The sequence below is a fragment of the Carcharodon carcharias genome, chromosome 15 (genome assembly GCF_017639515.1).
Source record: "Carcharodon carcharias isolate sCarCar2 chromosome 15, sCarCar2.pri, whole genome shotgun sequence".
NCBI classification, from domain to species: domain Eukaryota; kingdom Metazoa; phylum Chordata; class Chondrichthyes; order Lamniformes; family Lamnidae; genus Carcharodon; species Carcharodon carcharias.
Genome location: NC_054481.1, coordinates 116,246,171 through 116,268,799, shown reverse-complemented (window position 1 = coordinate 116,268,799; position 22,629 = coordinate 116,246,171). Strand labels below are relative to the sequence as shown.

The 22,629-nt window shown below is 43.2% G+C and overlaps 1 protein-coding gene across 1 annotated transcript in view; it reads right to left on the bottom strand.

The window, feature by feature from the left end:
• LOC121288461 (MORN repeat-containing protein 1-like) overlaps window positions 1-22,629 on the bottom strand; it is a 109,459-nt gene that overhangs the window by 56,436 nt on the left and 30,394 nt on the right. The window contains exon 6 of the mRNA XM_041206993.1: window positions 19,762-19,849. Within this exon, the coding sequence (XP_041062927.1) occupies window positions 19,762-19,849 (88 nt within the window). The remainder of the gene's footprint in view (window positions 1-19,761; window positions 19,850-22,629) is intronic.

The following is a 22,629-nucleotide window of genomic DNA, read 5'->3' as shown; positions in this document are numbered from 1 at the left end:
TATAAAAGAACAGAGGGAAAGGGTAAGGAAATGGAATTAAGATAGATAGCTTTAGTTGAAGTGCAATCACTGATACTGGTGCAATGGGCTGAATGGGCCTTTTCTATGATTTTATTATGCATCAAACTTGAATAATAAAGCTTCAGCCTATTTATGCATTATTTAAATAGTATGCTTGTCTTCTATTAAGACAATATTTCTATTAAGCTTTAACAAAAAAGAGTCAAAATTAGGGATGGCAGTGCAAGGGAATGGAATATTTTTCCATTGTTTGAACCCAGGGTTAGCAACGAGAATTCCCAAATTGGACAAAGCAGAGGTTAGGCGCATGATAAAGTTCTCAATGCACTGCCTTAATTACACATCTAACCCTCAGTCTTGGGAGCGTATCATTCACTTAACTGATGTAACATTTCCAGCCATTCTTGTGGCTTCCTATTCATGGGATTATCAAAGAGTTCCTGTGTGGTTCTTGGCTAATGAGGAACTGGGTGTGGCCATCCAGTCCTTTCATGTCGGACTCCCACAGGCTGGACAGGGAACACATTCTCATCCTATTAGTCTGAGCCTGAAGGGCAGATGTGCCATCGGTTTTGGGAATGCTGAAGTTAGAAAGTTATTTTTCTTCCATTCCCTCATTCAGGTAGAAATAAAACAGCTTATTTAAATATTCATATTCTCCATTTGTGCCACACCACTTATTTCCTCATCCAAGGGCCCTCTGCATGTGTCAGCTTTGACAGGCTACATGAGTGTGGAGGACATCACAGCTAAATATGATCTTGTCCTCTCCTGGCAATCATCCATGCCCATTTCCAGCAGGGAGGTCAGGAGCAGGAACCTGGGTCAACTTTATGTATGATTACATACAAGGATTGTAAACCACAGAAACTGGCCTTTCAGCTCAATTGGTCCATGCTAGTGTTTATGCTTCACATTATTCAGTTCCCAACCTACAATTATGTGCTAACTGGATATTCATGTAATCTTTCTGTGGTTATTTTAGCTCAATGTCTGTCGGTATCCAGTATTCTGATGAATCCAGCCATTGATAGGATAAATATCTCTTCTCTCTGTCAGCTCTAAGGTTCTTAAGCAAACTGAGTTTTAGTTTCTCAACCAATCTACTGCCCAGAATGAGGTACTAAACTGGCAATCTTCCTCAGGGAGCCCTCAAAAGGTGGTAAAGCCTAATGAAGGGAAACGTCAAGCTGGGCTGTTCTTCTAAGGTCGAAGTCCAGGCATGTGATTGGGGTACAGTAGACCTTGTCTCTGTACCCAAGGGATGCTCAGGCGAGCGCTAGTGCTGCCAGACTTAAATCAGCTAGCGATGAACTGAAACTTACATCAATAAGCAGCTTCATCAAAGTTTTGAAGGAAAGAACGTGCCTTTACATAGCACTTTATCACACCTTCAGGACACGCCAAAGTGCTTCACTACCAATTACTTCAATGAGTGTGATCAACCGAGCCAAGCTAAAAAAAACAATCCTTCGTCTGTCCTGGGCCCGTTGATCTTAGGAGGCCTAGAATGTGGCCTCAACACTCCAGCATTACGGAGGTGATTGTGACCATGGTGTGGGGGGGGGGGGGGGAGAGGGAAGAATTAAGCTAGGAATTCTTGGCTTGCTAGACAGTTTTAAAATATTAAAACCATTACTCCAGTCCCATCTCCACCACCCCCACCTCCCTCTTGCTGGGAATAACTAACATTTTCGCATCGCTCTGACCTTCATAGGGAGGTGAAGGAAATTGCTACTCAAAACCTGAAGGCCAACCCTCAGCATAAATTTGCATTACATTCACATATTTGTCATAGTGCAGCCGAAAGTTTCTAAATGATTAAGTGTTGTTTGCACTAGTCTTTGGTATTTGCAGCAAATCCAAACATTCATTCTTATAGGCGGATAGTAATTCCCCACGCAAAACTCCACAGTCCCAGCCGCTAGTACTCAGAGATGATTCATTACCCAGTCGCTGAATTATTACAGAATTGTTTTGCTAAGTGCATTGCAAAAAAAAAAAACCAAAATCCCACTGTCAGCACTACAGACAAGCAAAGCACTCTTAAGTATAGGGAGCTTTAAAACGAGGACATATTTAGGGTTCTCCGGTTCTTTGTTTGTTTGGATCTATATCTGATTTGCTTGGTTTTTTTTGTTTGGTGATGCTGAAAAATGAGCGCGCTAACTGGCTGCGTGGAGTTGCTGCGTCTTACAGTGCAAGGGAGCTGAAAGTCACCTACACATTCAAACTGACACAACCGCTGAAGCACATAGGGTCTAATTGTCTTTGATCCACTTATGTTAGTTCAGATCTCTTGCACTGTCGGCCTCAGTAACTCCTCCAAGACTGTTCCATAAAGCAGTCCGCCATGTACATAACTTTGTTGGTGCCACTATTTATTGTCTGCCACTTGTTACCATAGTGATAACGTTCCTAACCCACCACTGATGTACTTCACTACTGGTCATGGTGAGACGTGAATTCACGACTTCTGGGTTGTTAGGCCAGTACCAGACTACTGCTGCTGCATTCTCCTTTACCGAGCAATGAAGTAATAAAAATTACATACCATAGAACAAACCTGGTTTATTGCTGAGATTATAATCCTATTTATAGTCAGTATACTTTATTTTCCCAATTGTAGAGTCCAAAATTTTTCTTCAGTTATGTCAACCTTAACATTACAATGTAATTTACGTAAAGTTAAAGAACTTGCATTTATATAGCGCCTTTAACGTAGTAAAACATGCAATGGCATTTCACAGGAGCAAAATTTGAAACGGAGGTACCAAAAGAGATGTTAAAACGGGTGAAGAAAAGCTTGGTCAAAGAGACAGGTTTAAAGGAAGAGACCGACATGAAGAGGTTTATGGGGCAAATTCCAGAGCTTAGGGCCTAAGATGGCTGAAGGCATAGCAGCAAATGGTGGGCAACGAAAATTGGAGATGTGAAAGAGGTCAGAATTGTAGGTGTACAAAGTTCTTGGGCAGTTATCTAGCTGGAGGAGATTACAAGGAAGGCTTTGGAAGGATTCGAACACAGGATAGAGAATTTTAAGAATTTCTCACTATCTGTTCTATAAAAACCCTTCATAGATTTCAATTCCACTATTAATTGCTCTGTTACATTCTATGCTTCAGCGTGTTGCAGAGACAGGTCAAATACATCTGTGGGATAGTTTGGCACAAGAGATGACATTGTAATGCTGATTTTGCTGTTACAATCCCCATGGGGGTCTGTAAACCTAAATAATCAACTTTATTAAATGATCCCCAAAGAGATTTCACTTTTTGCAACTTTAACACAAATCCAAATCAACGTAAATTAAACATGAATTAACAGGCAAATGATACTTCAAATAAGAAGGTAAATTTCACTTGAAATAGGGGGGGATGGGGGTATAGTGGTTATGTCACTTGACTGGTAATTCAGAGGACAAGGCTCATGCTCTGGAGGTAAGGGTTCAAATCCCACATGGCAGCTGGTGGAATTTAAATTCAATTAATAATCTGGAATTGAAAAGCTAGTCTCAGTAATGGTGACCACGAAACCATTGACGATTGTTGTAAAAAACCGATCTGGATCATTAATGTCCTTTAAGGAAAAAATCAGCCAACCTTGCCCGATCTTGCCCCTATGTGATTCCAGACACAGAAATGTGGTTGACTCTTAACGGTCCTCTGAAATAGTGTGGCAAGGCATTCAGTTCAAGGGAAATAGGGGATGGGCAATGAATGCTGGCCTTGCCAGTGATGCCCACATCCCTCGAAAAAATTTTAAAAATTGATACAATCACGATATGTCTTACAAGCACAAGCTTATGCCACAAGCATTTGCATTAGTCCCCACATAAACGTGGCATTACATAGCTACACATTTCCGCAATACGATGTTTTTTATTCACAAAGGGCAGGTCAGGAGTCCTATCCTACAACAGCTTTCGCCTTTAAGAGTTTTACAGGTATGATTATCATCAGTGAGGTACACTTCTACGAACCCTCTCTCCCTCGGGACATGACGGTCCTGATGGTTTGGCTTTCCTGAGTTCCTTTTTAATCAACCAACCAGCAACACCTCAGTCCACAGTTTGGCCACTTCTGGGAAAACACCCAGCTCATTAGCGTCTCCGAGCTATTACACACAACTTTCCAGGTTTTAGACCTTTTTAGCCAGCTAGCACAGTACCTTCAAGAGCTCGTGTTTCCTTTTCTGCCAAAAAGAAAAACTTAAATCTTCCTGAAAGTGATTTGCTTCTTCTCCTCACAAGAATTCTGTGTTCCTCTTTCTATTTCTGTCTACATTCTCCTTACGTCTGCATCAGTGCGCTGATTGCCTTCATCCCCCAGCTCCTCTGCTTGTAGCTTTCCTTTGTGTCTGCCAGCCACACAGCCTCTGTCTTAACTTCCTTCCTGTTGCTACTGCTTCCAGGTCAAGGGTTGCCAGGTCATATAAACTAGTATTTCTTATAATCCAAGAAAATCACATTGATCCCTTTACAATTGATGCAAACTCTTAAAAATCATTTTCAAACATTCTTAAAAACAATTACAGATTCCAAGGGTATTTTAAAATGACAAAGTTTCCTTACTGTACTGCTTCCAGGTTATAGGTCATCGCACCCCTCCCCCTGCCCCCCCACCTCAGAAAAAGAAAGCTTTACCATAGTAGAAGTTTACTTACAACAATGTTTGAAATATAGCAAGTTCTTAACATCATAAACACTTTAAAAACTAGTGTATTCATGTTACACAGGTAACAACAATGATACCTTGTATTTAGAAAACAAGCTTTATAACCAAAATACAGTGTCTTTTTTTTTTACAATAACCCAATATGTTCATGTGGCTTTACAACATTGTTGCCATCCCTTGTTCTTTAAACTCATAACAGGGGCATCTCCAGTCACATTGTTTTGACCTGCAACATGCATAACTTTTAGGGTAAATGGCTGCGGCATCAAACTCCTACGAAACAACCTTTTGCTCTTGGTTTCAAGCTTTTCTAGGAACACCAGGATTGTCACTCTATAGACTAATACCTTGGTTTTGTGCTCTTCTTATTGCTTTTAAAAAAATCTGTATTGGACTTTGTACAGCCAGGGCCCTGGCATCACATTTGTGAGGGGGTCCAAAGGTTTTACAATTTGCTTGGTCCGGTTAAGTTTGTCAAGAACAATATTGCCAATTGCTGGCAAGCCATCTGGTTTCTGGGTACTGGCGGTTATGAACTGGAATCCAGGGAGAATTCCCCTGTCGTATTGCTTCATCATCCCTGGATTCAGCAATTTCCTTTGTTCTTCCTTAAAACCAGACACTAAATTGTCATCAGGGTTTTCACTTTCTAAAACAGATTCTGAACCACTCTTTAGGTTTTAAATCCTGATCTCCATTGTCTTCTGTGTTTGCATGCCTTTCTAATATCCAACTCTTTGGAAAAAAAATTTCAACCAGCCAAGCATCTGAATCGCCCTTCATAACAAGTAAAGGAATAAAAAATAATGAATTCATGCGATGTCACTGGTGCGGGTGGCATTTGTTGCCCATCCCTAACTGCCTTTGAAGTGAGTCCCTTGCTGGGCCATTTCAGAGGACAGCTAACCACAGTTCTGTGGGTCTGGAGTCACATGAAGGCCAGGCCAGTTTGGGACAGCAGATTTCCTTCTCTAAAGGACATTAGTGAACCTGGTGGGTTCTTACGACAATCAATGATAGCTGTCATGGTCACTATTACCGAGGCTACAGATTTTATTTACACTTTGTACAATCAGGACCCTGGCTTTAAATTTCATTGTATTTAACTGCATTTAAATTTCATTAGTTACTGTAGTGAGATTTGAACCTGTGTTCCTGGAGCATTAAACTGGGCCTCTGGATTCCTAGTCCAGTGACATTACCATTACACCACAGTTTGTCCCAAATGTTTAAATTCAGGATCATTTTTAACTTCAAGTTCTTCGCTATGATTTAACCCTTCAGTTTTCTTTTCCAGGAGACGCAGTTTTAAAACTGCCTCTTTTTGTGCAAGCAGTTTATTCTTCTGTAGAGTAAAATCCTCTTTAGCTGTTTAAAGGACTCCATCCAGGTTATGTCGATGTGTACTAAGAAAGCTTGATACTTTTTATTTAGTTCACAAATGTTCTTAATTTCTTTTTGCTTTGCATTCGCCCACTGGTTCAAGCTTTGTCTAAATCCTCTCTAAGATGAACGATTGCCTCTTCCTTTTGAAGTTTTAATTTATACTCAAGAACTCATATCCTTCAAAGCAGCTCTGTAGTGTTAGACTCAGATTTCAGCTCTCTTTCAAAGCATGTTTTCCCTCTTTATCATCATTAGCTTTGAGTGCTGTTGCTAGCTGCTTTGTCTCATCCTGCTCCTACCTTTTCTACATTTTTAGTTCAGATGACTTTACATAGTCTCCAACTGTCATTAACTTTTCCTTTTCAGCCTGATGCTCCGATGTTATTTTTAAATTAGAAGGGGGAGTTGTTGACTTTTGTGGACACAACTTTGATCGAAACATTAATTTTAGTAGGAGGTTTACAAAAGGTAGTTGGGTCTTTCATGTCACCCAGCTTTTCCTGTACAATTTCAGTTTCAATACCCTCAACGGACTTTCCCGAAACCACTGGAGACAGTGATACCATACCCCTGCCAAGATGTTTCCTGACAAGAAATCAATGCCATCAATGGGTAAAGTAGGAAAGATACCCACAGTAACAGGACCAGTAACTAAGCCACATTTTAAATTAACCTTATACAGAGGAACAGGTAAGTAATTTCCATCAATACCCTAAATCAATACCCTTTTATTCAGTAAACCTTTTGGGGAGAACTTCATGACACCTGCCAAAATCAGTGACTGTGCTGATCCTGTATCTCTAAAGATAATAATCAACTTGTCTGCTTCACTTGGGGACAATTTACCCACGTGCGAATAATCTCTATACCTTTCCACGACCTGACACATGTTTTCAGTGAATGTGGGGGAAAACTCCCAGCTTACTGTGAACTTCACCAGTCAGGACATTATCAGCTGGTGGAACACCCTTGACTGGACCAACACTACAGGCTTGGTTTTTAACTTCCAGCATTCAGTCTTCACATGCCCTTTCTTATAAGTTTTATTCTTTCATGGGACATGGGCGTTGCTGGCTAGGCCAGCATTTTTATTGGTCACCCTGATTTGCCCTTGAGAAGGTAGGGGTGAGCGACCTTCTTTAACTGCTGCAGTCCATGTGGTGTAGGTGCACCCATGGTTTTGCTAGAGAGGGAGTTCCAGGATTTTGACCCAGCAACAGTGAAGGAATGGTGATATGGTTCCAAGTCAGGATGGTGCGTGGGTTGGAGGGGAACTTGTAATTGGTGGTGTTCCCATGCATCTGCTGCCAATGTCCTTCTAGGTGGTAGAGGCCGTGGGTTTGGAAGGTGCTGTCAAAGGAGCCCTGGTATGTTGCTGCAGTGCATCTTGCAGATAGTACACCCTGCTGCCATTGTGTGTGGGTGGTGGAGGGAGTGAATGTTGAAGGTGGTGGATAGGGTGCCAATCAAGCGGGCTGGTTGGTCCTGGATGATGTCGACCTTCTTGTGTTGTTGTTGTAACTCTTTCAGGTCCAAACCAAATAAACTAAATTAACAAATCAGGGGACAAATTAAAAGGCAGTACCTTAAAGGGAAACTGCGAAAAACAAAATTTAAAGGAAACTTACCAGCATTAAATCAAAATGTGATTAAGGGGATAAATAAAACACCCCAGTCCCTGCAGTGCCCACTGAACATGGAAGGTCTCGACAGTGCCGGCAGACACCGTGTGCTCCCTCTCCAGGGACATCCAGCTGCGAACGTAGCCGCGGAAGAGGGGCAGACAGTTGGGTCGGATGATGCCCACGATTGTCCGTTGCCTGGACCTGTTAATGGCCAACTTGGCCAGGCCTAGAAGCAGGTTTATGAGGAGGTCCTCCTCCCTCCCTGTCCCTCTCTGCACCGGGTGTTGAGTGTTGTTGGAGCTGCACTCATCTAGGCAAGTGGAAAGTATTGAATCACACTCCTGACCTGTGACTTATAAATGGTGGATATGCTTTGAGGGGTCAGGAGGTGAGTTACTCGCCACAGAATTCCCAGCTTCTGACCTGCTCTTGTAGCCAGTGTTTATATGGTTGGCCCAGTTCAGTTTCTGGTCAATGGGAACCTCCAGGATGTTGATAGTGGGGGATTCAGCGATAGTTAATAGCAATAAATGTAAAGAGGAGATGGTTGGATTCTCCTTTATTGGAGATAATCATTGCCTGGCAGTTGTGTGGTGTGAATGTTACTTGCCACATCAGCCCAAGGCTGAATGCTATTCAGGTCTTGCTGGATATGGGTACAGGCTGCTTCAGTATCTGAGGAGCCGTGAATGGTGCTGAATGGTGGCGTAGTCATATTGTCACTGGACTAGTAATCCAGAGACCCAGAATAATCCTTCAGGGACCTGAGTTCAAATCGCGCCATGGCAGATAGTGAAACCTGAATTCAATAAAACTCAAATTAAAAGTCCTTGTGGAGATGACATTCCATCTTCACATTGAGGGTACCCTCCATCGTGTTGTGTGGCATTACCACCGTGCTAAATGGGATAGATTTTGAACAGATCTAGCGGCACAAGACTGGGCATCTATGAGGCGCTGTGGGTCATCAACAGCCTCAGGATTGTACTCAACCACAATCTGTAACCTCATAGCCTGAGGCATATCCCTCACTGTACCACCAAGCCAGGGGATCAACCCCGGTTCAATGAAGAGTGCAGGAGGTCATGCCATGAGCAACACCAGGCATACCTAAAAATGAGGTGTCAACCTGGTGAAGCTACAACATAGGGCTACTTGCATTTTAAATAGCAAGCGATAGACAACGATTCCATAGCCAATGGATTAGATCTGGGGTCTGCAATCCTGCCACATCCAGTAGTGAGTGGTGGTGGACAATTAAACAACTCCCAGGAGGAGGAGGCTCCACAAAATATCCCCATCCTCAGTGAGGGGGGAGCCCAGCACATCAGTGCAAAAGATAAGGCTGAGGCATTTGCAACAATCTTCAGCCAGAAGTGCCAGGTGGATGATCCATCTCGGCCTCCTCTGGGAGGTCCCCAGCATCTGCAGCCAATTCAATTCACTCCACATGATGTCAAGAAAGGCTAAAGGCATTGGATACCGAAACGGCTATGGCAGCATTACAGCAATAGTACTGAAGACTTGTGCTCCAGAACATGCCACGCCCCTAGCCAAGATGTTCCAATACACAACACTGGCATCTACTTGGCAATGTGGAAAATTACCCAGGTACGTCCTGTACACAAAACGCCAGACAAATCCAACCTGGCCCACTATAGTCCCATCAGTCTACTCTCCATCATCAGTAAAGTGATGGAAGGGGTCATCAACAGTGCTATCAAGAGGCAGTTGCTTAGCAATAACCTGCTCACTGACACACAGTTTGAGTTCCTCAGGGCCACTCAGCTCCTGACTTCATTACAGCCTTGGTTCAAACATGGACAAAAGAGCTGAGCTCCAGAGGTGAGGTGAGAGTAGCTGCCCTTGACATCAAGGTAGCATTTGACCAAGTGTGACATCAGGGATCCCTAGCAAAACTAGAGTCAATGGAAATCAGGGGGGAAACTCCACTGGTTGGTGTCATCCCTAACACAAAGGAAGGTGATTATGATTGTTGGAGGTCAATCATCTCAGTCCCAATACATCACTGCAGGAGTTCCTCAGGGTAGTGTCCTAGGCTCAACCATCTCCAGCTTCATTAATGAGCTTCCTTCTATCGTAAGGTCAGGAGTGGGGTTGTTCGCTGATGATTGCACAATGATCAGTACCATTCGCGACTCCTCAGGTACTGAAGCAGTCCATATCCAAATGCAGCAAGACCTGGACAACATCCAGGTTTGGGCTGACAAATGGCAAGTAACATTCGCACCACACAAGTCCCAGGCAATGGCCATCTCCAACAAGAGAGAATCCATCCATCACCCCTGACATTCAGTGGCATTACCATCACTGAATCCCCCACTATCAACATCCTGGAGTTACCATTGACCAGAAACTGAACTGGACTATATAAATATTGTGGCTACAAGGGCAGGTCAGAGACTAGGAATCCTACAGCAAGTAACCCAACTCCTGACTCCCCACAGCCTGTCCATCATCTACAAGGCACAAGTCAGGAGTGTGATGGAATACTCTCAACTTGCTTGGATGAGCGCAGCTCCAACAACACACAAGGAGCTTGACACCATTCAGGACCAACCAGCCTGTTTGATTGGCACCCCATCCACCAACTTCAACATTCACTCCCTCTACCACTGGTGCACAGAGGCAGCAGTGTGCACCACTGACAAGATGAGCTGCTGAGACTCACCAGGCCTCCTTAGACAGCACCTTCCAAACTCACGACCACTACCATCTAGAAGTACAAGGGCAGCAGATAGGTGAGAACACCACCAGCTGGAAGTTCCCCTTCAACCCTCTCACCATCCTGACTTGGAAATATATCGCCATTCCTTCACTGTCGTTGGGCCAAAATCCTGGAACTCTTTCCCTAACAGTACTATGGGTGCACCTACTCCACATAGACTTCAGCGATTCATGAAGGTATCTCACCGCCACCTTCTCAAGGGCAATTAGGGATGGGCAATAAATGCTGGCCTAGCCAGTGATGCCCACATCCCATGAATGAATAATAAAAAAAAATTGTGCAATCATCAGAGAACATCCCCACTTCTGACCTTATGTTGGAGGGAAGATGATTATTGCCTGGCACTTGGAGGTTGATGAAGCAGCTGAAGATGGTTGGGCCTAGGAGACTACCCTGAAGAATTCCTGCAGCGATGTCGTGGGACTGAGGTGATTGACCTCCAACAATCACAATCACCTTACTTTGTGCTAGATATGACACCAACCAGTGGAGAGTTTCCCCCCTGATTCCCACTGACTTTAGTTTTGCTAGGGCTCTCTGATGCCACACTCATTCAAATGCTACCTTGATGTCAAGAGCAGTCACTCTCACCTCACCTCTTGAGTTCAGCTCTTTTGTCCATGTTTGGGCTAAGGCTGTAATGAAGTCAGGAGCTGAGTGGCCCTGGCGGAACCCAAACTGAGTGTCAGTGAACAGGTTATTGATGAGCAAGTGTCACTTAATAGCACTGTCAATGACCCCTTCCATCACTTTACTGACAATCAAGAGCAGACTGATGGGGCAGGTTGGATTTGTCCTGCTTTTTGTGTACAAAACATACCTGGGCACTTTTCCACATTGCCAGGTAGATGCCATTGTTGTAGTTGTACTGTAACACCTTGGCTAAGAGTGCAGCTAGTTCTGGAGCACAAATCTTCCGTACTAATGCTGGTATGTTGTCAGGGCCATCGGCCTTTGCAGTATTCAGTGCGTTCTGCCGTTTCTTGACGTCACGTGGAGTGAATCAAATTGGCTGAAGACTGGCACCTGTGAAGCTGGGGAACTCAGGACGAGGCCGAGATGGATCATCCACTCAGCACTTCTGGCTAAAGGTTGTTGCAAATGCTTCAGCCTTGTCTTTTGCACCTATGTGGTTGGGTCCCCATCATTGGGGATAGGTATATTTGTGCAGCCTTCTCCTCCAGTTAGTCATTTAATTGTCCACCACCATTCGCAACTGGGTGTGACAGGACCACAGAGCTTATATCTGCTCCATTGGTTGTGGAAACATTTAGCTCTCTCTATCGTATCCTGCTTTCTCAGTTTGGCATGCAAGTTGTCCTGTATTGTAGCTTCACCAGGTTGATACCTCATTTTTAGGTATGCCTGGTGCTGCTCCTGGCATACCCTCTTGCACTCTTCATTGAAACCAAGGTTGATCCCCCGATTTGATAGTAATGGTAGAGTGGGGGATATGCCAGGCCATGAGGTTACAGATTGTGGTTGTATACAGTCCTGCAGCTGCTGATTGTCCATAGCACCTCATAGATGCCCAGTTTCAAGTTGCTAGATCTGTTCAAATTCTATCCCATTTAGCACTGGTGGTAGTGCCACAAAATACAATGGAGGGTATCCTCAATGTGAAGGCTGGACTTTGTCTCCACAAGGACTGTGCGGTGGTCACATTTATCAATACTCAAGGACAGATGCATCTGCAACAGATAGATTGGTGAGGACGAGATCAAGTAGGTTTTTCCCCTCTTGCTGGTTCCCTCAACACCGGCCAAATACCCAGTCTTGCATCTATGTCCTTTAGGATTTGGCCAGCTGAGTTAGTAGTGATGCTACTGAGCTACTCTTAGTGATGGATATTGAAGTCCCCCAGCCAGTGTCCTAGCCAACCTCAGTGCTTCTTCCAAGTGGTGTTCAACATGGAGGAGTACTAATTCACCAGCTGAGGGCAGGGGGGCTGCGGGTGGTGCAATACATGATAATCAACAGGAAGTTTCCTTGCCAACGTTTGACTTTATGTTATGAGACTTCATGGGGTCCAGAGTTGATGTTGAGAACTCCCAGGACATTTCCCTCCCTGCCACCCCCGGTGGGTCTGTCCTGTCAGTGGGACAGGACATACAAAGGGATGGTGATGGTGGTGACTGGGACATTGACTGAAATGTATGATTCTGAGAGTATGACTATGTCAAGCTGTTGCTTGACTAGTCAGACAGCTCTTCCAACTTTGGCACAAGTCCCCAGCCATGTAAGGAGGACTTTGCAGGGTTGACAGGGCTGAGTTTGAATCAGAATTGCTATGGAGGCCATCAATCAGCCCATCGTGTCTACACAGACTCTCCGAATGAGCACCATGACTCAGTGCCATTCCTCTGCCTTTTCCCCATTACCGTGCACATTGTTTCTATTTAAATAATCATCAAGTGCCCTCTCGAATGCCTCAATTGAACTTACCTCCACCATAATTCCAGGCAGTGCATTCCAGACCCGAATCACTCGCTGTGTGAAAAAGTTTTTTCTCACATTGCATTCGCTTCTTTTGCAAATCACTTTAAATCTGTGCCCTCTCATTCTCAAGTGGGATAGGTTTATCCCTGTCTACTCTGTCCAGACCCCTCATGATTTTGAATGCCTCTATCAAATCTCCTCTTAGCCTTCTCCTCTCCAAGGAGAACAGTCCCAACTTCTCCAATCTATCTTCATAACTGAAGTTTCTCATCCCTGGAACCATTTTTGTAAATATCTTCTACACTCTCTCCAATGCATTCTCATCCTTTGTAAAGTGTGGCACACAGAACTGTACACAATACTCCAGTTGAGGTCTAACTTGTGTACTTATACAAGTTCAACATAACCTTCTTGCTCTCATACTCTATGCTCCTATTAATAATGAATTGATACTGTATGCTTTATTAACTGCTCTCTCCACCTGTCCTGCCACCTTTAACGGCATATGTACACATACACCCAGATCCCTCTGCTCCTGCAAACACTTTAGAGTACTATGTCTTATTTTATATTGTCTCTCCATGGTCTTCCTACCAAAATGGATCACCTCACACTTCTCTGCATTGAATTTCATCTGCCACCTATTAACCACTCCACCAACTGGTCTATGCCCTTTTGAAGTTCTACACTGTAATCCTCGCAGTTTACAATGATTCCAAGTTTTGTATCATCCGCAAACTTTGAAATTGCCAAGATCCAGATCATTAATATATATCAGGAAAAGCAAGAGTCCCAATACCAATCCCTGGGGAACTCCACTACAAACCTTCCTCCAGCCTGAAAAATATCATTGACCATTACTCGCTGTTTCATATTACTCAGTTAATTTTGTGTCCATGTTGCTATTGTCCCTTTTATTCCATGAGCTATAAGTTTTCTTACAAGTCTGTTGTGCAGCACCGTATCAAAAGCCTTTTGGAAGTCCATGTACACCACATCAACAGCATTATCCTCATCAACTCTCTCTGCTATCTCCTCAAAAGACTCCAGTAAGTTAATGAAACATGATTTCCATGCTGGCTCTTTCTAATCAACCCACATTTTTCCATGTGACTATTAATTCTATCCCAAATAAATGTTTCTTGAAGCTTATCCACCACCAGAGTTAAACTGACTGGTCTGTAATTGCTGGATTTATCCTTACAATCTTTTCTGAACAAGGGCATAATGTTTGCAATTCTCCAGTCCTCTGGAATCTCCTGAGTCTAGGAAAGACAGAAAGATTGTGGCCAGAGCCCTTGCAATTTCCACTCTGATTTCCTTCAATATCCTTGGGCGCATCTCATCTGGTCCCGGTGCCTTATCAACTTTAAGTGCTGACAGTTTTTCCACTACCTCCTCCTTATCAATTTTGAACCCTTCTACTGACTGAGTTTCCTCCTCTGTCGCCACAGCTTGAGTAGCATCTGTTTCCTTGGCAAAGGCAGGTGCAAAGTACGCTTCCTTTTCGGTCCTTAATTGGCCCTACTCCTTTTTCCACTCTTTTACAATTTGTGTGTGTATAGAAAACTTTGGGATTCGCCTTTATGTTGGCTGCCAATCTTTTTTCATAATTGCCTTATTTGCTTCTTCACCTCTCCTCTGAAGCTTCTGTATTCAGCTTGGTTCTCAATTGTATTTTCTACATGACACTTGTAATAAGCACACGTTTTCTTCTATATCTTAATTTATATCTCCTTTTCCATCCAGAGAGCTCTGGATTTGTTTGCCCTACCTTTCCCTTTTGAGGGAATAGACCTTGACTGTGCCTGAACCATTTCTTCTTTGACATTGTTGAGCTACAGTTTTCTCCCCACGAACCTTTGGTTCTAGTCTATCCAGCCCAGTTCCATTTTTGCCCCAGTGAAGTCAGCTCTCCCCCAGTTAATTATTCTTACGCTGGATTTCCCATTGTCTTTTTCTACCGTCATCCTAAGCCTTATGAGACACTGATCACTGTCTCCTAAATGTCGTTTCCAGTGCCTGGGTCAATGCCGGGAGATCCAGTTGGTTTCATTTCTTTTTGTAGACTTTGTAATGGTTTGATACAACTGTAATGGTCTAGCAAGCCACTCAGAGGGAATTTAAGAGTCAGCTGCTGTGGGTCTGGAGTCACATGTAGGCCAGACCAGGTAAGGATGGCAGCTTTCCTTCCCTATAGGACATTAGTGAATCAGATATGTTTTTATAACAATTGACAATGGTTTCATGGTCATTATTACCAAAACTAGCTTTTTAATTGTAGATTTATTAACTGAATTTAAATTCCACCAGCTGCTGTGGTGAGATTTGAACCAGTACATTAACCTGGGCCTTTGGGTTACAAATCCAGTGACATTACCACTACGCCACCACCTCCTCATTGTAACAAAGGTAGCATGTCGATCTCCTTGAACTAAACCTGTCCTCCAAGCCTTCTAATCCAAGAGGGGCCTCCTTTGTCTTTACCTTATCCATCTATCTCAACAGGACCTGGCCTCTTCTTACCATCGACCTTGCTCTCTTTCCAGTTTCTCTGAAAGATTTCAAAGTACAGCCTCTTACTAATCATCTTATAAGTTAACATATAGTTGCCTGCCATTAATGAGGCTTCCCTTATCTTATGAACTTTGTGGTCTTCCAGGTAAGACCTTAATCCCAAAGTGACACTATTTTTGAATTCCTCAATCAACATCATCTCCCTAAATTATCAAAGTCCTGTTCCACCTTCATCAGCCTACACCATTGATCAAACACTATTTCCTTTTCCATGGCAAGTTCTGCATAGGTCTGGCATGTTCTCTTTCACAAATTTCTAAATTTCTCCCTGTAGGCCTCTGGCACAACCTTGTTGAGTATGGTATTACTTACTTGTAATTACACGAGTGCTCTGAAAGGGATGAGTACACCTCCAAAGTCTTCCCTACAGGAGCACTTTGTAGGGGAATAATCCATTGTTCTTTTGGCTAATTCAGATTCATAGCAATTTTTTACTAAGTGAAAATTCTTCGCCAAATCAAAGTTAACAGGAGTTCTCGCTGAGTCGGCTTCACTTTCCTCATCCCATGGACCTGTATTTCTTATTACCCAAGAAAATTACAATTGATCCCTTTACAAATTATGTAAGCTCTTAAAGTCATTTTCAAACTTCATAAAAACAATTACAGATTCCACAGACATTTTAAAGAATTACAATTTTCCTTACTGTACTGCTTCCAGGCCAAAAGTCGTCACACCACCCAGAGACTTTAAGGATAGTGGGACAATGTTCCAACTGTGCTTTTCCTCACCCACTGGTGGGAAATTCAGGCATGCAATGTAATTTAAAATAATCGCCAGAAAACTGGTGCATATCTGGATTCCCAATGTGTGCTCTCAGCAGGCACTCCTCCCTGTCAGCAATACCAAATTAGAAAATTACCCTAATACTTTAATTATTAATCCCTGAAATGGTTTGCCTTGCTAACTTTGAGATTCATTGCAACTCTAAAAACTGAAGATCAAAAAGTATCTCAAGCTGCATTTGCACAACAATGGGAGGGTTGGCGCTAGGTGGTTTTGCATCTCACTGATGCTAAGAAGTTGCAGTGTAAATCTGAAGTGAGAGGCAAGTTCCAATGGGTGTGTTGGCTAGGGATGGTTGATCTGGGTGGATGTGGTGGTTAGGGGAGGGGGAGTACAAATGTGAAGTTGATGACCTCAATAGCCTTTTCTCCTCCTCAACCTTTTCATATGACCTGTATGGCAATGATTAGAGACAGAGAATTACAGACTGCAGACTGCTCTACTCACAGCTAAAGGGAAAACAGATAGGTTTCAATCTCTTTATTCAAGAAGCCCAAGGCACTACATGCTGAGCATAAAAAGGAATTAGGGGAGAAGACTGAAGGCACAATTGATAACTTTTGAAAATATGGGCGAGGGGCATTGAAGGGCAGGGGTTTAGAGGAGACCAGAGTGCTCAGGTGGCTGACGGGTCAGCGACCAATAGTGGAATGGAGGGAGAGTAAGGGAAGGGTGCAGAGGAGGCCCATATTGGAATAGCAGAGTAGAAGGAATTTTCCAACAAAGGTGGGAGTATATTACCCTATTTACTTCTCACATTATTAACTTTGGCAAGTTTAAGTCCATCAGGATTCCAGGAGATCAGAGTATTCAAAGACTTTTAAAATTTATAACTAACCAAAACTCCCAAACACACACACACAAACCACACTCAGAAAAACAGTTCCAATGAATGGTGTGAAAAGAGAAGTGATTATACTATGGGAAAATGATGTTATCAGGCACTGAATCTGAATTAATTCATTCATTACACAGTGCCATGGTGAGGTAACGTGTTCCTGCCTGCACGCACTCCACACAGCTGCACTACTGACGTCTGGGGAGACTGGAGCCTGGAGCCTACAGTGGGCAATGACGCCAAATGGCATCCACAATCCTGCAGGAATTAACCATTCATGTGCCAAAGTTTTACTTCCTGCCAAGACTGGATTTATATTTGCTGGTCCCTTCTCCCCAAAGGACACAGCCACTAAGAGATGTTCAATAGCACTATGAACTTTTCTGATTCTGTTTTATAACCAGAGCTAAAAATAAAAGGGTAGGAAGCAAAAAGATCGAGGGAAAACTATTTTTGTAGAAGACTATTTATTTACAATAATATTTTTACTTATTCTTTTAATTTAAAAAAAAAATTCATTATTTTGTTCCCATCCCTTTACCCAGCTAAGAGGTTAGTTTGGCCACCAGCCCCCCAGGCCTTTGTCAATGGTGTCCTATAACCCAGCTGCTGCATCCTGCGACAATCTTTCCCCTTCAATGGCACCTCCTGGGGATTCACCACATGTATTGCTCCACAGAGATTCCACCTAAACCCGCATGAACAATTTCACATAGGAGAAGCCCTATTTACTGCTGCATGGCAGAGGTGGCCCTGTGCCCCTTCTGCCATTCTGTGCCTGTATTAAACCCCATTTCCTGCTCAACACTGGGATGAACCAGCATTTACTACTCCATAGTGGGAATGACCCCACACTTACCATTCCACAGGGGCGGTGGATCCCCCATTTACCACTCCATAACAGGAGGAACCTCTACATTGCTCTCAGCAGCCTGAGCCCCTATTCACTGCCCCAAAAGGCTGCCAATGTTGGTCAGAATATTTTTAAAATCACTAAATTGTAAAACCCTTGAATACAAAGAGTTATTCTCAAAAGAAAGGCTTTATGATTTTGTTCAAGATTTGGTACTTTCATTCTGCCTGGTAAGAAATACTTCAACTGAGAGAATCACAATATTTCAACCTGAAAGCTCAGTACAGTACTGTGAATGGACCGTGTGTTGTACTGAATGGGAAGTTGCCACCGTTCATCACCAGACTGCTACATTAGCTGATCTCAGGCCCGACTGGAAAATTAAGTGTCACAATTGATCGAGGAGTTCTATCTAGTAACGTCATGGGAGTGCAACCTTGTGCAATTTTGCATGGGAATGCAGGAGCAGAAAGACTTGGGTGTATATGTGTATAGATCATTGAAGGTGGCAGGATAGGTGGAGAGAGCAATTAATAAAGCATACAGTATCCTGGGCTTGATTAACAAGGGCTTAGAGAGGTTGTGCTGAATTTACATAAGACACTTGTTAGACCTCAGCTAGAATATTGTGTATAGTTCTGGGCGCCACATTATGGGAAGGATGTGAACACATTGGAGAGAGTGCAGAAGAGATTTACAAGAATGGTTCCAGGGATGAGAAACTTCGGCTATGAAGATAGATTGGAGAAGTTGGGACTGTTCTCCTGGAAAGGCGGCGGCTAAGAGGCGATTTCATAGAGATGCTCAAAATCATGAGGGGGCTGGACAGAGTAGATAGGGAGAAACTGTTCCCGCTCGTAAAAGGATCAAGAGCGAGAGGGCACAGATTTAAAGTGATTTGTAAAAGAAGCAAATGTGATGTGAGAAAAAAACTTTTTCACACGATTGGTTCGGGTCAGGAATGCACTGCCTGGAAGTGTGGAGGCAGGTTCAATTGAGGCGTTCAAAAGAACATTATATGATTATTTGAATAGAAGCAATGTGCAAGGGTATGGGGACAAAGCAGGACAATGGCACAAGGTCACAATGCTCATTTGGAGAGCCAGTGCGCAAACGATGAGCCAAATGGCCTCCTTTTGTGCCGTTAAAATTCTGTGATTCTGAACCTACCGCCAAATGAGCCATATCCAGCTCTGGCAATCTAACAGATTGAAAACAAGCAACACAGTTCAGTTTATCCTGGTTTTCTCCATTTGAATTTGATGGGTCTGTGGGTTACAAATGGGTTGTTCTCTTATTGATGGACAAATTCTAAATTCAAACACTGAGATCAGATAGTAACAGCAACTTGAGACATATTAGGAATTAACGGGAACATTGATTTCAACTTTATCTAAAGTCCACAAAGCATGTGGCAGCAGTGGATGAGCATCAGATTGGGGTCAGGTGTGATGGCCTCCATGGTCAACCAACCTGCTGATGCTCACTGTACAAGCTCTCACATGAGAAATGGCCATTTAGCTGAGATATGGCAGGGCTGACACCATTATTGGAGGGGTATTCAGGTAAATGTCAATGTTGTCAGGCAAGGACAGGATGAAGGTTGAAGTGCGGGGATCAGGGTAAAGACGAGAAACCTTAAAACATTTTGCACGTTGTTATTCCTAGACTTATTTTGAAATAACATTGCGACTTTAAAAGTTTCCATTGGCTTCTGCTTCTAAAGATTTTCAGACCGTTAAAGCCTGCAAAGTGTTGCCTTTGAATTGAAGAACATGCTCACAGTGACATCTACTGCCAAATAGGAATACCTCGTAAAGGGAATCGTCTGCATACTGCAGAATGCCATGGCCCTGCCGCCGGTCCAGGACCCAATCTCCCTGGTAGTGCTCCCCATTCCTGAATAAGAGAGGAAAATAGGAGACATGCTTTGTATTTTACTTTTCAGCAGATTCATAATTGATTCATCTTAAAACATTGAATTTAAAAACATGCGGTCAGCTTGTTTGGCCCCTGACCCCACTCCACCACAACTCCCGCTGGCAGTCAAACATAGCCATATACACCAGGAGGTTCAATTCCCTGTTGGTGGCAAGTTTAGCTGATGGTGACCTCGAGGAGAGCTATTGGTAGGGGTGTTGCAATTGACCTTTGAAACCCTGAAAGAGAATGGGATGTGGTTCTTACCCCTGATCATTGTGCAGTGAACCCCCTGTTGAAAAGGGCACACTGAGTAAGGAAAAAATTGGGCTATGCTGCAACTCCCCACTAGGTTAAATAGCCAGCCAACAGTCAATGCTTGTGCTTGCAAATAATGAGTTCTTGGGCAAGACACCAGAAGTGCCCATGGAATCACACACAGAATGTGTCAGCAACTTATAGAAAAATATGAAAAGGCAAAGAAAGTGCTGACTATGTATTAGGGGCAGGTGCAGGACAGAGGACATCAATTCAGCTGAAGCTGCAATGCTGCCAATTTACTATTGGAAAGTTTTCTGCTGTTGCTGTTGTTGGTATGCTCAAACTGCAGAAAAATAAATAAATCTGTTCTCTGCAGGCTCCAGACCGTCTGCTTGAGTTTCCTGAAGCAAAGCGAGACAAAGAGGAAGTACCATAAGAGCCAGTGCAGCAGGCACAACTTTATGCTAAAGCTACAAGCACAGTACAATCCATGCTGTGCTGCCAGGTATAAACTTTCTCATTGTGTAAATTCCACACCTTTTAGTTGTAAATTGATTTATTACAAAAACACCTTAAAATATTTATAAATTTTTTACAATTTTTTAAAAATGTCCTTCAAGAAATAACAGAGGACTGTCACGGGTCACCAATAAGCAAATTTATTGCTGAGACTGCACCAACAATAGCTTTAGTGGAGGAAGCTAAGATGGCAGCTGCCCCACTTCACTTCCTGTCCTTTTCCGTGGCAATTATTCTGTAGAAATCAGTTTCAAAATTTCTAAATAAGCTCCAAATAAATTAATAAAAAGGAAGAAAGAACTTGTAACCTTTCATGTCCTCAGAATGTTTCAAAGTGCTTCAGAGATTAAACATTCACTCCCTCCATCACTGGCACATCATGGCTGCAACATGTGCTATCGATAGGCTAGAATGCAGTAACTTGCTAAGGCTTTTCAGAGTGCACCTCCTTAGCTAGCGACCTTTACCATGTAGAAGAACAAGGGCAGTTGGCATACAGGAACTTCGGCACCTCCAAGTTCCCCTCCAAATCACACATTATCACAAGTTGGAAACATGTCGCCATTCCTTCATCATCACTGGGTCAAAATCCGGGAACTTCCTATCCAACAGCATAGTGATAGCATTTCACCACTTAGAGAGCAGCGGTTCAAGAATGTGGCTCAACACCACCTCTGCAAGGGCAACCAAGGAGGGGTAATAAATGTCACCTTTTCAGTGAAGCCCACATCCCCAAGAATGAATGAACGAATACTGCTCATGAATTACTATTTTACAGGCAGACAGGTGAGACAATTTGTGCAGTCCACCAACGGCAATGAGATGAAGACCACTGTGTGCGATGCCGGTATTGGTTGAGGGATAAGTGTTTGCTGGAACGCCACAAAAAAGTGCGCTGCTTCCATTCAAATAGCATAATTTTAAATGCAGGTAGATGGACCTCAGTTTAATGTCTCATCCAAAAGATAGCCTTCTCAAGACTTTATAAAATGAGTGGTCTGAGTTCAGTATATTGCCATGTTATTTACTCCAAGCCATTAATCTGTATAAGTGATCTTGGCAACTCATCCAGCAGCTAATTGAGTAAAGACATTGCTCAATGTAGCACAGGGTCAAACAGAGGTTTGAATCCCCAGTCTGTGCTAAATCTGCCAATCTCAGTGGCATGAAGGGAGGATCCACCAATTGGCCTTAATGCCTCTGCATAGTGGGAAGTGGGAGTGAGGAAAATCGGCTACAGTTTTCCGCTCCTAAACACTATCAAGTGCTCTCTGTTGGAAAAGTGCAGGTGTGTGGACATAAGGTGCGGCCAACTGCAGCCTCCGCTGTGGTTTACCAGGGTCAAACATTGGCCAGCCACGTCTAGCTAAGAACAAAACTGGACAGGGGTAGGGGAAAGCATAGGATAGTACTTTGCTGATGAAGAAATTTATTAAAATGTTTAATAACACAACAATAAATTAATGTCTGCACAAATCAACTAAAATAGACTTCCAGATAAACAAAAAATCTTTTGGCAGCAGATTTCCATTTTTGGAATTTCCAGACGCCCACTGAAAATCTTGACTATCCAGTTCATGATTAGCTGAACATCTGCCAAAACACACAAAGAAAGGCTGCTTGGGAAAGATATAGGGAAACAGCACTCCTGCATTAGTCAAAGCCTGGGGAACTATACCGCAGTATTACTCAATACCTATAGAACTGCATCCCAATATTACTCAATGCCTTTGGAACTGAACGCCAATATTAAACAGTGCCTGTGAATGGAATTATACCACAACATTGCTCACTGCCGGTGGAACAGCACCCAACATTAATCTGGGCTGGTGGATGGAAGTACACGCCAACATTACTCAGTGTCAGTGGAATAGTACCCCAACATTACTCAGTGCCTGTGGAACTGTACCCCCAACTTTACTTGGAGGCTGTGGATGGAACTGTACCACAACATTACTGAGAACCTGTGGAGCGATATC